A 16,196-nucleotide genomic window follows, 5' to 3' on the forward strand; every position below is an offset into this window, starting at 1 on the left:
TCTTCTCAACATGACAGGCAAAGAGATTTTTTTTATTATTATTATAATACAAATAAAACAGTAAAAAGCAAGTGTGTGCCCTCTGGCTTGCATGAGAACTAGAACAACTCAGAATGAACAGGCCTTGTACATTGAGTAAGTACAATATCAGGCAAATTGGTGTATTTGTCAGAATAAAAACAAAAAACAATTACTTTAAAGAAGTGTAACTGCACACAATGAGGTAATGCATAGTGACGGAGGGTGCCTAATATCATATAGCAGTGACTAACACAGAAAGCAAGTGGTTTTGCATATATTATCAAAATTGGACAATCACTGATTTGAAGCTTTTCTAAGGTTTTAGTGTAAGTTAAATTAGTCAAACATGAGATTGTTACCTTTACACTTTGGCTTACTAGGCTTATAGTAAAACCGGGGGTGAATAATGCTATGCTATAGGAGTCCATCCTTGCAAAACTGTATGTAGTTTACTAAAAAGTAAAAAAAAAAAAAAAAAAAGTTTGTACTTGCTCTCTAGTTGAGCTGCTTGTGGTTTTTGTGTGTCTGTTCCAATGCCCAGTAATGTATACTACATAATCACACAATCACTGCACCGGGAACAGTTTGATTCAACATTTTGTTCTCAACCGCAAAATAATTGCAAAACAATTTTGGTTAACCAGAACTACCATGCTGCCCATAAAGCGATCTAAAGGTATGCCAGTTTTACTGTTTTGCATAAAGCATCAGCCAGTGGAGGCTCAGCGCAGACAATTACTTCTACTTCTTGCTTTTAGGTCTGGAAATTGGCTATAGTATTATTTATCCTTGATCCCTAATTAAAAAAACAAAAAGCACTACTAAAAAATGACCAAAATGTAAGCTATTCAAACTGACTCATTCTTCAAGACAGCAAACTCCTGGTACATAATTACCTGCTATCAGAGAAAGCTGCCTTGATCCAGCTCACTGGAAAAGGGTAGCTGATGTAAATCAGGGGCATTAGAGCATGACACTGTCCCCATTACCACCCTTGTGTACAGAAACATACACTTCTAACGCTGTTTTCCCTATAAGCCTGCATTGGCTTGGGAAGGACTTTGGAGATAGCCTATCACTGCAATACAGAATGGCACCAATTAGGGGTGGAGTGCATTTCTTATTCCAGAGCTATTTGTAAGGTGGCACTTAAGCAGTTAGTTAAAATGTTGCATATAATTCAAAGTCACCCAGCTGGCTTATCCCAACTCTCTAATTTAGATGTAATACAAAGAGGGCTTATACAATTGCAGCAGTCCACATCCAGCCAAGCCACCTTAACAAAATATAATGGACCCAGCTAAGCCTTTAATAGTTTAGTGAGAACCCTGGAACAGCTGCTCACCACACATGACCTGTGCCATGCCGACAATGCCTTTTACCCATGAAAGGAAGCTTTAGGAGCCATTTCCTCTGCTTTTCCATTGGACGGCACTAGTCCAGAGGCTTTTTATGGAAACAGGGATTTCTTTTTCCTTCTCCCCCTCCTGCCTTCAATCACCCCATCCCTGATCATCCTTCACATTTAGCCTTTGCCCCGAAATACTCTGGACAATAGCATTGGGTCCATCTGTGCTCTTCATTAAACCCCACTAATCCCACTAAGAACAGCTGGACACTTGGATTCCATACACACACAAACTATTTTCTGTGGATGGATTTTTTTTTTGGTTACAATTACGCTGAGGCTGCTTTCTTTTACCACCTTGTGTGCAAACGTCTTCATCTGCAGGTCCCATCAGGATTAGCCGGTTAAGTATAGGAATGTCATGACATCATGGCTTAACAATATATCATAGTGCAGGATAAAGACACATGCCATTGTCTACCGCCCCTTTCATGCTTTGATAGGCATTGTTTCCTATTGAATTAGAGAATACTGTCAGCATGGCTTTTAAAGAACATATCAAAATGTACTCACATACAACCTAGTTATCATCATGTATTCCTTGATAGTAGAATTTATAAAATTATTAGAAATACAATTAAACAAAACATGGTTACTTATGTACTCTTGTATTATTACTTATTATATAATATACATGTTAATATCAGTAACAGGTAAAGTAAATGTTTCTTCCTTGTACAATTCCTCAGGAATTTCTCAGGAATTTTACACCTAATCTCAACTCAGTCAAAATCATTCAGTTGTACTGGAAGTTCTTGTGATATTGATACCTGGCCAACTGGGCTGAGATCTCCAAAATTCATTTTGCACAGGTCCTCCTTAGTAACCAGATTGAAATGTTTTTCAAACACTACCAATTTGGCCTTGCAGTCCCTCCCTTAACAAAAATAATGGAATATCATTTTTGACATTCTTTATGTTTATTTAACGAACATGTTATTTCACACCACACTTCTAAAAGTATAACATTACATATTTTATCTTATATATGATGTGCCAAATTTTGTCAGGAGAATAAAGCCAAAAAACTCAAACAAAGCTTTAAATACTATTCATGTGAAGCACAAACATGGAATTAGTCAGAATAGGCAGTTCTTTGTAATAATGTCTTTAAAATGGTCTTAAAAACATTGAACTAACATGAAAGCACAAAACAAGACCACTAAAAGTTTTTTTTTAATGAGTTTCATTTAAAAAAAAAAAGGCTTACAATTATAGAAAGTAGAAACTTGGCAGGCAACAAGCTCTGTGTAAAAAGCCAGGTTGCACAGCTTGAACTTGAAGCTTTTTTATCATAATGAAGATTTGCTGATAATTAACATATGTAGTGTGAACAGGTTTGCTGGCATAAGCGGGTGAAAAACTCAAGGTAAAGTTATTATTAGGGAGTAATTAACTCTGTGAAGTAAATGAGTGAAACAATAGCTGCCAGCATTGACAATATGGTAACATCTGATTGCGTGGAAAATAACATCGTAAAGTATTGGTCCCTGAGCTAAAATCTGTTTATAACCATATGCTCATGCAATTAATGCAGAGCCTCTCTGACCTATTGTTTCAAGAGGGGAGACAATACCATACTGTGATATAACAACTGTAGTAATTAATTTTGTGCACTCAGAACAGTCCTTAACAAATAGAATACTAAAGTCAGACCTATTCTGATAACTTACAGAGTGGCTTGTATTGTTGGGTGGCAACTACCATCATTGTCTGCACAGAACAGTGCATACATCACATGACTGGAATAGATTGCTAATCACTACCAAGTTCTGGTGAAACATTGATTTAGTTGGGAACTGTGAAATGTATACACAGTGTAGACTTTCTGGATAATGTGAAGTTTTAAATTTATATTTATTCAAGTTTCTATTCACAATTGAATATGCCCACGTTCATTTAAGAATACTAGAGGTGTATCACACATTCTCCTGGAAACAGATTATATTTCTATTTATGAACTGTTGTTGTTGGTTTGATTTCCAGTAATTTCCTTCAATTTCCATTAGGAGGCACTCTATCTAAATCTGTCCATCTGACTCAGAAATTGGAATGGAAATAAAACTTAAATCCAGGATGCATCGTGCAAGCTCATGTTACACCAACTGTAGTGTCTACTGTTATCCTAGCAGATGATATTTAGGGTTAACATGGTAGCGCAGGTTTAATGTCAAGGAAAGCCTCCCAATGTCACCTCTGAAGCCACACAATGAGCTCTGTTAACACCAGGCTAAGCAGACACCATTTACATATAGTGTTACACAAGTCATCCGGACATGACGTTTGGAAAGGAGAGTTTTGTTTTTTGTGGAAGACATGCCTATCCCTGATAACAGTCTCCTCAAATAATGACTATGCAAGTCAAGAATACTTCTATTCCTGATGAAAAACTGCATAAAGAAATGATGCAAAACTGAAGAAAAATTTTAAGTAGAATCCAATAAATGTAACTTCTTTCCACCCAGTAATGTGATTACTAAAGCGATGTTAAGCTTGTCATGATTAGCTAGACTTTTACTCCTGAAGGAAGACACACTTCAGCTCTTTGCTAGCATGACTACATTAGAAAGACCCCCTGCCATTTCTATATTATAATTAGACAACATCTGCATCTGGTTTTGTATAGCTCAACACTGAAGTTCAGCGTTGTCTTTCAAGCTGGAACCAGTGAACCCATAAAGGATCTAAGCCTTCGATATCACCACATGCATTGCTGATGTTTTGATCAGCACTTTTCTTCACACTAAGCACTGTAACTTAAAATAATAATAAAAAAAAATAACAAACAGCAATCCTGTCCTTTCCATCCCTATGGTAATTAATCTTCACTAAGAGACACTGCATGACCTTTATCAAATTAAGTATATTTCATTATCAAAATTAAACTCGGAAGCATTAAGTACTAATTCTTTAGACTACACTCATCATCAGAAAATACCTGCGGTCATTTACTTTAGGTTCAGCTCTCTCTATGATAAACTGGGTGGTCAAGAGTGCTCATTTTAGACCAAAGCCCACACTACCACTCTAAATAATACAGCATAATCCTTGGTTATAGGCAGTCACCTGACAGTTCTGCAGCTTTGTTGCCCTCAAGAAGAACGCTTTCTGTTTAATTTACAGCTCCAATTGTCCTCTATTTATTTCTAAAAGGAGATCATTAAAACTAAAAGTGGCACAAAGGCTGATGTGATATAACTGTCCTTTTTTTATTTTACTACTTTCCAATCTTTTACATAGACAGCCTTTTCATTAGGCAAAGGCACCTTTACCTGATTAGCACATAATTAAATCAAGTGGCAAGTTAGCAACATGCTGACTCCCATGAATTAGGTGGCAGCGCTGTTTGTGCTATCCTGTAGGTGGGCATAGCTTTGTGCCCATCTGTTTGCCTGTGTCCTTCCACAAATAGCTCCCATTAAATGGAAGCATAGGGTGGGCCTGAGCAGCGGCTTCCGTGTGTTGTTAAGCAAGATTGTCTTATGTAACAGAGCTCTGGGTTTTCTCTCCTGTAAGAGCAGGTACGTAGAAGTTGAGTCAGATGCAATGAACTTGGCTCTGTAAGTTTGTATCAGTTGCCATGTGGGTGCATTTTTCCTATTGACATTTTCACACAGCTTAGCTCAGCCAGAAGTATTGTAAATATCCCCCAAAAGACAGATCCGTTTTTTTTTTTTTTTTAAATGTTTTATCTTATTAGTGGGATACTTCTTTTAAAACAGAGGACATTTTTATCAGACTGCATGGACTTTTTTTTAACAATAATTTTGAGTACTTTATGAACTCCTGCTACCTTCCTTAAGGTAATAGCTAACCACTAACTACACACGGCTTGTGCACATATTCCAATAGTTTTCCACCAAACAGAGCCCACACAATACAACCTATAGTTCAAATAAAAATAATGAGCCACTTTTAATGCATTTACTAAATAAAATAAAATCACACTTCAAGCTCACCACCACTAACAGCTCGTCTGGTCAAAACATGTACAGAATAACAACAACAAAAACACTGAAAAGAATACATTTATGTGCATTAAAAAAACGTCTGAAGATTATATAAAGGTCACCTGTCACAGCTGTATGTGTGTGCTCTGTAGTCCTTTCCTGCGAAACTAATGTAACATTTCTATGAAGTAAAGGCACTGAAAAAGTATGATGGAGTTACATGAAATACATTTATATGTATTACAGTTGGTCTGTAAGATACTGTTCCTGTAGCTGCCTCTACGACACCACTTTAAATTAGAGAATCTATCACATTTGCCAATCCCAGTTACATCTTTTATATTTCACTTTTAATTAATCGTGTAGTAATGCAATTGGCAAAAACGATTTACTTTGTGCTTCAAATTAACTCATTGGTCTCTATGTCCCTGTCATTGATACTGTTTCTACCATAAAGAAACGATAATAACACATTGATACAGGTGGCTGTAATTTAATATCAGGAAGACTTGAGCACTATTATGAGAGGCTTTTGAAATTCACTTCTAATAACTTGTGAATAACGTGTCCTTTGAACAGTTATTTCTTTATGATTCAATAATAAATTGACCCCTTGTAAATGTTCCCAAAAAGCAAATGGTAATTGAAGTCAGTATATAACAACCTCAACCAACGGTTCAACAGTGGAGTGTGTCTGTGAGTATAGAGACAATATGTGTTGTCTCCAAAATGTGGTTTTTGCAAAGCCTATTTCTGTATTTATATCTGCCAAAAAAGAAGCAATATTAGCATCCAAAATGTCACTGGTAATATGCAATGATTACTGCTGGCTTCATAAATTCTCTTAACCAGACAAAAGTAATCAAGGCTGCTTACTGCCTAATGGGTACAGACTGAGGTAAATTACTTCTAAGGATAATCATTTGATACAATGTAACAGTCATAAAAATATTAGTCTTGTTATATTTGGAAAATGCATAATAAATGAATTCTGTTTTATTGGGGGAGTGGGGCTCAGAAGAGCTCTGCGGTGTTCCCTTTTATCAAGACTAAAAAAAGAAGACAAAAAACTGAAATGGTACATGGCTACAATGAAAACTTCTCATGAGCTGGTTTCATTGTAATAAATGTAAGGCTAGTGCTAACTTGTTGCTAAGGGGAATGTAATCAAATGCCCCTTAATGCTTTCCTGTGAGTAGGTGAGAGCGGTAGACCTTTGCACCTGTAAATGTGCAAAGAACAGCTGATAGCACTAGGAGAATGTGTACTCACACACTCCCTATTAATAAGCAGTAAGCACAAAGAAAGCAATAACATTGAACCACATTTCAAAGTGCTCCTTGATACCCCTTCCTAAAAAAACAAATGACACAAATGAGATACCACATCTTGTTTCCAGTAAGTTTGTGGTCAGTTTTACAGCAGGGTCATTCTCACTGCTCAGAAGTGACTACACATGTAATTAGGGGTTTCCTCTTTAAAAATGATATGATATAAAATCATGATTTTTTAAACAGATAAATGCAGTAATGATGATCAGGAAGTATATGGGGCACTGAGCTAAGGGAATTTCATAACAGGTGAAAGGAACACTAACATATCTTACTGGAGGGGTTGGAAATATATGAAAATATATGCTAGACAAACATGTCTGCTGTATATCCTTCCACGGATTTGATTATTTTTACACCTTAACATTTTCAAGATCAAATGTACGCAGTAAATATCATTGCTATTTGCTGAAGATAGCTTTTTTAAACAGCTTTTTATTTTGTGACATTTTGATGTGACAATACAGTTAAGTCACTTTTTGGCTGCTTTGTCATCCAGTAGTATGATATTGTATAGAACCAATAAGACACTGAAAGACAAAGCAAGCCCACAGGAAATTTGCTATGGGATAGACTAGCGTGGTCCAGTCAGCCTCTCCATGCCATGTGACCATGCATTCTAGACTGTGCTAGTCTGACAAAGGGGGTGCCATGCTGGTATCATCTACACAGTTTATCACGCCATTTTCTCTAAAAAAAAAAAAACGTAATGTAGGCAATAACCTGTGCTCGAGATATACAGTATCACTGCAGTAAAGTGCTCTGACCACTGAGCTGCTTATGTTTTTTTTTTTTTTTTTAATACAGCCCAGTTCATTACTTAACCCCTACATGTCGGACCACTCTCATTTTGGAGCTTAAGCACTGATGACACATGGGTTTGTTTGCTAGCTTACAGTGGTGGCCACATTTATTACATCACCCCATTATCTTTAAAATTACTGCTTTATGATCACAATATAATTAACTTTTCTATAGACTTTTTTTTTGTTATTGTTGATTTGCTGTTTGTGGTTATATTGAATTCTATAATTTGTGTATATAAATATAATTTTCTCTTCATAATGCAAAATTATTGAAAGTCAGAAACTATTCGGTATATTATGCTTTTATGCCAAAAATGAAATGCATTTATTTATTTGTTTGTTTGTTTATTTATTTGCTTTACAGTGGAGATCACATGTATTGCAGTAGCTCAATATAGTTAGGTTTACTGCTTTGTCGCCATTTATAGTTTGTTGTTCTATATACTTTTTGTTGTTGTTGTTACAGTTCATTTTTTCTGTAGACTTTTCAAAATAGCTGACAGAGCCTGTAAATAGGGCCGTTTCGTTATACAGACCATGGTTTGGACAAAATCTTGTACTCCTCAACTGTAGAAGAAGTGCTACTGATTTTTTATTTGAAATACTCATAACATTTTGCAACTGTAACATCCAAATATGTTTTCTATATCTAACTTTGAAAGGGGTCGAAATTGGAAGTTTTAAAAAATATTATTTATTATTATAAATTTTGATATGATTTTTGTGGGGGGGGGGGGGGCGTGGCTTATATATAAAAACAAAATTAATACACTCCACAACAAAATACATGATAGCATTGGAAACAGCTACGTAAGGCCTTTCTGTGCATATATTGGGTTTTAATTTCTCATTGAAGTTTGCCAAACTACAAGCGGTAAAACACAAAGTGGTCATATTCATGCCTCTCACTTAATGTATTCCTTAAAATACCATTTTAGTAGTCTCTGTACATTTTGTGCAACATATTTTTGGCTTATAAAGCCATATGTTTTTATTATGATAGAATAATGTCCTGGAGCTATTAGCAGTTCTCTGTAAGTGACTCAACACAGATGCATCTGGACTAGCCAATGACTGATTTATTTGCCAGTGATAAAATAATGGGAGAAAAAAGAAAGTGATTTCCATTTCCAACCCTAGCTGGAATTAGTAGCATTTCTGCACCATTTCAAAGGGAGTTGGAACAGTCTGTCCAATCAATGCTTCAGGAAACTCCAGAATCTGACTTTGGCAGTTTTTATCAATGGAAGCAAGATGTAGAGCCAGTATAATTTTGTTTTTTAAAACCTCACAATTTTTCTTTTGTTTAGTTCTATTTCAACCATTATTCAGCTCTTGATATCATTCCCTAATTGACATCCAGAAGCACTGTGGAATAACTGACAGAAAGAAAAATAAAGGGACCCATTTGCCCGGGACAAGTGTTCAGATGTAATTTACTAACCTTTACCTAGTCAGTCGATTACTGTTTAATTATACTTTAAATGTACACCTGCACAGGATCCTAAAATTTTTCAAACCATTCAAAAAAAAAAAAAAAGAAGATTTTCACTTGTTTCAATGAAATCAAGCGTACATTGACACATTACAAAACGTACAGCTCGCAAGGAGGATCAATGCAACATAATACTCAGTGAGTAAATCATTTGCATTTTAGGCAAAAATTCTATCAGGCGACAATGAGAATATCAATATCTTGGTGGTGGTGGGGTTGCTGTCGGTTGAGTATGTGAGAAGGAAAACCACAATTGAAACAATACCCGCACCAGTTAAGCCAGTAGTAGATACTTAACCATAGAGTTTGCAGCCATTAGGGTTAAGAGCTGTGAGGGAACTGCAGCAGCAAAAGTGGAATTATTTTTGAAAGTATAGTACTCTTGTATATGTTGCTTCTCTCTGTAAATTGTAAATGGATTTTTTTTATCTGGGTGGATCCTCCTCTGCAAACTGATAGGACTTCAGTTGTGAAGCTACTGTGAGAAACAATTGTTCGGCCTTCTCAATGGTAACCTCAGTTGTTTGGGAAAAGGTTGCAAAGTCATGGGAAAAGGGTGCTTTGTTACTGTGGGCTGTGTCGGAGTAAATCAAGAACGGCAGTATTTACAAGTTTACAAAAACAGCTGCTCTTGACACGTGATGGTTTTTGACAAAATGTTCCTTGGCCTACAGGGTATTGATCTGCTATTTCAATTTAGGGGATGTTCTCTCTCTCTCTCTCTCTCTCTCTCTCTCTCTCTCTCTCTCTCTCTCTCTCTCTCTCTCTCTCTCTCTCTCTCTCACACACACACACACGCACACATAAACACAGAGTTATTCTCTGTGAAACTCTGTTCTCAGCTCGATTTGAATACATTTGGAGCAGAAAGACTTCCATCAACCAAATGGAAAAAAAGATGGCAGCAGTCCAGTATTGTGAAGCTATCTAAGTGAAGTCAACTGAATAGCGTTAATGTAACTAGGGTTTCCTACAATATCTGTGGATTCAGCCAAAGCCTGGTGCCTAATAATTGAAGTCATTTTCAAGGCAACCAAGTCTAACTGGCTTTATTTAGCCAAATAGGTTTCTTCCATTTCAAAGCTATTAGTTTAACACCTGGGTCCGCACAGTCTCAGAGGCTATACTAATTCCAGTTCTATCAAAGGGTTATCAGCTATCACCAACCTGGAGATTTCTGAACAAAAGCTTTATTTGCATGTAAATGATTTACATTAACTTCAATGCCAATGGTATAATATCACTCTTGTTGTTATGATTACATTTGGGATTGAATGCAAAACATGCAGGTTGTGCAAGATCGTATTTGTTTAACACACACAAACAATTCTGACCTGGATCTGTTGTTGAAGAAGGTTGATTTTGTGTTGTTGCTGCAGGAGCTGTTGCTGTTGTCTTGCAATCTGTGAAGAGCCACAAAAATAAGAAATTACAACTTTTTTCCAAGTTACCCCCCACCCCCCTGTGTCACCTCCACTTCTCTGGCCCTCCACGTTACTCATTTTGTGTCCCCGGAATTCTATTTTACAAATCTCTGTATTTTTTAAAATTTCTATATCCAAGCCAATGTTTTAAAACTGAAATTGGGGGAGTTTAGTTTAGAGCTATACTTAATTCACAACCCTGTTTTGAAAGCATGTTTAGACCCATGTATTTGTAAGCGAGTATCAGAAGTTCAGCCTTGTTTATTTTATAAATAAGTAAATAAATAAAAACACATGTATTTGATTCGGCTGAGTTATCCTCATTTGAATATGTTCCAACAGAGTAGAGCCAGCTCGTTTCCAATGAGGCTTATGGTCTAGGCTGGATGAGAAACTGAAGTTACCCAGAGTAAGCACCTTTTTGTTTGTTTTTTTAAACGCCTTGGAGCATCTACAGCAGCACAACATCCAGATGCACATGTACTGTACACCATGCTGGGGTTTTAGCAGGGATTATGCTGAGGTTTACGCTCCAAGCACGATTGAGGCCTGTGACCTTCTGACAGAGACAGATGTGTTACCTGCTGAGCCACCAGCATATTTAGATGCCTAATCTCTTTTGACAGTTTAAAACAACATACCAATTAATAGAATTGTGCAGTAAATACACGGAGCTGGAGACAAGTATAGGGTCCAGATGTATCAAGCTATACCCTTTTTAAGCAGGATGTTTGAGCTATTCCAGAATTAGGGATTTAACCACATTTACATTAAACGTAAACCCCCTCAATCAGTGAAAACCCTAAAGACAGGACAGTCAAGTTTCAGGTGGCTGTGCTATTGTCCATATACAGTAGTTGTACAGTATATCCATTGTTTGTCAGTAATTCATGCTAATTCATATATATTTTAACCAGACTTTATGCTAATACAGTACTATCAAATTAAATATCTGTCTAGCACCCTCTCATCAACTACTACAATTCCCAGCACCCAAATAAGTGACAAGTAAAATTGATATTCATAGATAAATACTACAGAACATACCAAAAGATGTGGAAAAGAGACGTTTGCTGTTGCAGATACTAGAGGGGTCAACAAAACTATGTTGCCATGTCTCCGGATTTAACTATAAATCTGCAGCATATAAAAAACAAGTTTCAATACGTAAATATTCATCAATCTCTCGTTTCTTCCCGGCAGCGTCTTTACCTTGGTTAGCACCTCCATCTCTTTAGTGAGTTTGCTAAATGCACCCTAAAATGGTTCCTGGGCTATCTGTCTTTGTTCTACATGTGTTCAGTCCCTTTGGGGAAAAACATTGGCAAAGTCCCACCTTATACATTCTGGGAAACTAGGCAACTGGGTGTTGGGTATATTTTGCAAGTGAAGTAGTCTGTACATCAGAATGTCACTTTTGCATTTGTTTCTATTTCTGAAGATGGGTATTTAAAAAAAAAAAAAGAAAATGTAAACATTGTTTTCTGCTTGCGTTAGAATGTGCAATGATGAACCATTGAATACTTACATGGTATGAACATTAAGTAAGAAACAAACAAGCTTAGACTACCTACCCTCCCTTACCAGGGAAGATGCCACCTTTTTATAGGTGGGAATTGCATTCCTCTAATCACTTCCACTGTGTTCATTGTTTTATATTTGAGTGTGTGGGTTTGGTTTCCAGATGTGGGCCAGACATGTCTTAAATAAGTAATGCAAGAAATGAAGGCTGTCTGTCAAGATACAGTAGCAGATAAATAATTCCCAGCTAATCAATGGGTGCAAGTAGCAGTACAAGCTCTTAGAAACACATATGCAGTGCTACTATAGACCATATTTTTTACCAACTCACTTGATCCTGTTGCTGTTTGGCCAGCTCCATTTGCTGGCGCTGTTTCTCGATCTGAGATGCTGCAAGCTTCTTCTGTTCATCGTGGGCCACCAGCAGCTGCTCCCTCAGGCTGGTCAGCTGGTTGATCATACCCATGAGCTGCCTCTCCTTCTCAGCAAGGCTTTCTGGAGTCCCTGCAAGAAAGCACAGGTTAGAGATGTGTGCCTGACAACCCTTTTTCATCATCATCATCTTAATTAAATACATCAGAGGCATACATCAGGAAGGTGTAAGAGAAATCCATTTGGCCCCAGGGGTCTCCCACACACACACCCGCCCTCCTCCCCCAACCCCTTCACCAACAAAGGACGGTAAATGCAACTGTCATGGCAGACTGCAGGAAAAATAAACTAGCGGCTGTTTTAACAGCTTACTGACAAACCTTTCAGATGTGTGTGTATTTGATGATGACTGTGAAACAAGAAAGGACCTTATGTTAAAAATGTCAGGCTCAGGGAAAAAAAGGGAGGGGGTGTGTGGGGGGAGTGGGGGGAATAAAAGAAACCTTTCTTTCAGTGGCGGTCCCCTGGCCCGGCTGGATGGAATGTGGATTGTCTTTCGAGTTAACTCACAGGGAATCTGCTTTCATGCTTAACCTGGAGAGAAAAGGAGCACTCTCTATGGCAGAACAAGATCACAGGGACTTTGTGATTTATTGTCTGTTAAATACCCCCTGTGTCTTCGGTCTGTTTCCCAGTGCTTTCACTCGATATAAAGTGATTTTGGCCGCATACTGTGTCTCTTATCCTGAAGAACTGAAGCAGTTTACCTGATAAATGTATGTAGTATGTGCACCTGTCATACGCTGCCATTCATCAGTGTTGTATAGATCAATCTAACCACTATGTTTATATTGTGTTTAGATTAGCCTAGACACTTCATGTCCATATACAGTAAATAAATGGCAAAAATATACATTCATAAAAATGGCACCTAATCTGCTTACATAATTGAAAAGTAATATTTCTAAAGACCTACTGTCAGTGAGGTTTTGAAAGAACTCTGGTTATAAGAAACAAGAATGCTAAAAATAGATGATTTTTGAAAGTAGGATGACCTACCTGCATACAGTATACTGTATGGGGTCAATACGTATACTTCAATGCCTTTACAGTATATATGTAGTATTTGTTTTTATTAGATAGCTAGATAACTAAGTACACATAAGGGGTTTGTATAACAGAACCAGTAGTTTCAATTTCAAGTCTGACATATGAAAGTGGTATTCGTTTCTTGTAAGAATCCAAAAGTAATTACATGGCAAATATAAGTGGAAAATGCTCGTAAGAATTAAGCTACTAACCCTGAACAAAAAAAAAAAAAATTATATATATATATATATATATATATATATACAGTGCTCCCCCTATATACTGCAGAACAGGTTATAAGGCAGTAAGGTCTTGGCTCCCATTTGCCCCATAATGCCATTATACTAACACTAGTAATCTTGTTATAAGGCGGAACACAAATAACAGCGTTATAAAGGGGGAGCACTGTATATATATAACTTTTTTTTTTTTTTAATATGGAAAATGCAACAAAGTGAGTTATAGGCAACAGCTGTCCAAATTTAAAATCCCGTAATACATACATTTCATTCATCCTCTTCATGCCAGCCACCCTCTTTTGTCCTGCGCTGTTTTGGCAGCTGACTCACAGGTTAGGTGCACAGTGGAGAGTTCTGCTTCAGTGGTTCATCTCTATGTAGTTTTGGGGCACCCTCTTCTTCACTTTCCCTCTAGGGTCAATCGGAGTGCCGTCTTGGCTGGGATAAAATCTGGCATATGGAAAACATGACCAAGCCATGTCCATTGTCTCTATTTGAGGATGTTGATGATGTCCTCTTGGCCTGTTAGGAGGTGCAGTTTGGCATTAGAGATGGTATCTTAGGCACATGCTGTGGAAGCTTGAAAGTATCTGGACATCTTACTTTGTTGTTCGCCAGCACTCTGTTCCATAGAGAAGGACAGAAAGAATGTTACTGGTGTAGAGCCTGAGCTTGGTTTTTCTGCCGTACATTGAGGACTTCCTCACAGGACATAGATTTGCAAAGGCAATTCTAGCTTTTGTTATCCTGGACCTTATGTCTTTCTCTGTCCCTCTGTGTAGGTTGATGATACTTCCAAGGTAAGTGAATTTCTGTACAAACTCAAGTTGCTGGTTGTTGATTGTTATTGCCTGGTGTTGGGTTGATTTATTGGTCATGGTCTTTTAGGCATTGATCTTTAGCCCAATAGATTCTGCATGGCTATGGAGTCGGTCGGCTTTGCTCTGTATGTGCTCTCTTGTGTGTGAGAAGAGGGCCAGGTCGTCTACATAATCTAGGTCCTCAAGCAAAGTGAAAGGAGACCATCTGATTCCAGTGTGTTGGTCTTGGGTGGTAATCTTCATGACCCAATCAATGGTGAGATTGAATAGGAGTGCTGACATAACACAGCCTTGCCTGACTCCGGATTTCACAAGGAAACTGGTGTCTGAGTTTCCCACTGTGCATGAGAAATGTAGGTTTTATCTAATGTTGTGGTGATGCACCCTATGGTAATCTTGCTAAAGATTTTGCTGGGAATTGAAAGCAGAGTGATACCTCTCCAGTTGTTACAATTGGCATGATTGCCTTTTTTGGGTATTTTTATAATCTTGCCTCTTGTCCAATCAGTTGGCAGTTTGTCCTTCTCCCATATCTATGAACAATGGCCATAGTAAATCTGTTGCTGTGTCCAGGTCTGCTTTGAAGAGTTTGGCATTCAGTTGATCCATACCTGGGGCCTTGTTATTCTTTAGGCTAAAGATTGCTGCTTTAATTTCTTCTTTGCTTGGTGGCTCAATATTAATTTCAATATCTTCCTCAGATGGTGTGATATCTGCAGGTTGTAGTGGTTCTGGTCTGTTCAGCACCTCTCTGAAGTGTTCCCCCCATCATCTGTCTTGCTCCTCCTCTGTCACGAGCAGCTTCCCATTTTTATCTCGGACCAGGGTGCAGGTCTTACCTCTGTGTCCGCCAATCTGCTGGGTAATTTTGTATACAGTTCTCAGTTCATTCCTACTTGTTGCTGCCTCTGCCTTTGCTGCCATGTTTTCAATGTACTGCCTTTTGTCCCTTCTTGCTGACTTCTTCACCAGCTTGTTTGTTTCAGTGTACTGTATTCGAAGTTTCTTTCAGACGTTCTGAACTGGACTGGTTGATTTTGTACTTGATGTTCTTTCTTTGCTGGATAAGAGCCTACATTGCAGCACTGATCCACTCTTTATGTTCTCTTTTCTTAAAGCCTAAGACCTTTTCACTGCTCTGGCAATATGCAGTCTTAATCGGATTCCATTTGACATTGACATCATCATCGTCTGCAGGGATGCTTCATTCTGAAGGGTTTGAAATTTATTTCTGACCTCAATGGAGTAAGTGTTCCTTTTGCATTCATTCTTGAGTAGCTAAACATTGTAGTTCTTCTGGCGATGGCATATGTTTGCCCCAGTTTTCTTCAATTTCAGATTGAGGCTGGCTATAACAGGATGGTGGTCACAGCCAACGTCGGCACAATGCATGGTTCTTATATCCAATAGTGATCTGCGCCATTTTCACACAACAATATGGTCAATCTGGTTCTGGTCTCTTCCATTGGGGGACACCCAAGTAAGCTTGTGAATTTTCTTGTGTTGGGAAAGTGTGCCACTCCATTTTTATTGATAATACCACATCCATTCTGTCCCATGCTTCTCTCCTTGCCACTGTTGTCCTTGCCTACCTTGGCGTTGAGGTCTCCCATGATCACCAGTAAGTCATGGGCAGGTACTGTCTCAATCTCAGCTTGCATAGCCTCGTAAAAAGCGTCTCTGCCCTCTTTATCAGCATCATTAGTGGGAGCGTAGCAC

At 37.9% G+C, this 16,196-nt stretch overlaps 1 protein-coding gene across 9 annotated transcripts in view; it reads right to left on the bottom strand.

Moving 5' to 3' along the window:
* The window catches only part of LOC117419822 (transcription factor SOX-5-like), a 231,395-nt gene that overhangs the window by 31,910 nt on the left and 183,289 nt on the right, over positions 1-16,196 (bottom strand). For 8 of the 9 annotated variants that reach the window (XM_034033046.3, XM_058986152.1, XM_058986153.1 and 5 more), the window contains 2 exons: positions 12,288-12,460; positions 10,346-10,414 (listed from right to left, as the gene is read on the bottom strand). In XM_034033046.3, the coding sequence (XP_033888937.1) occupies positions 10,346-10,414; positions 12,288-12,460 (242 nt within the window). The remainder of the gene's footprint in view (positions 1-10,345; positions 10,415-12,287; positions 12,461-16,196) is intronic. The other variant, XM_034033047.3, reaches the window with a different exon arrangement.

Source organism: Acipenser ruthenus, chromosome 14, assembly GCF_902713425.1.
Source record: "Acipenser ruthenus chromosome 14, fAciRut3.2 maternal haplotype, whole genome shotgun sequence".
NCBI lineage: Eukaryota > Metazoa > Chordata > Actinopteri > Acipenseriformes > Acipenseridae > Acipenser > Acipenser ruthenus.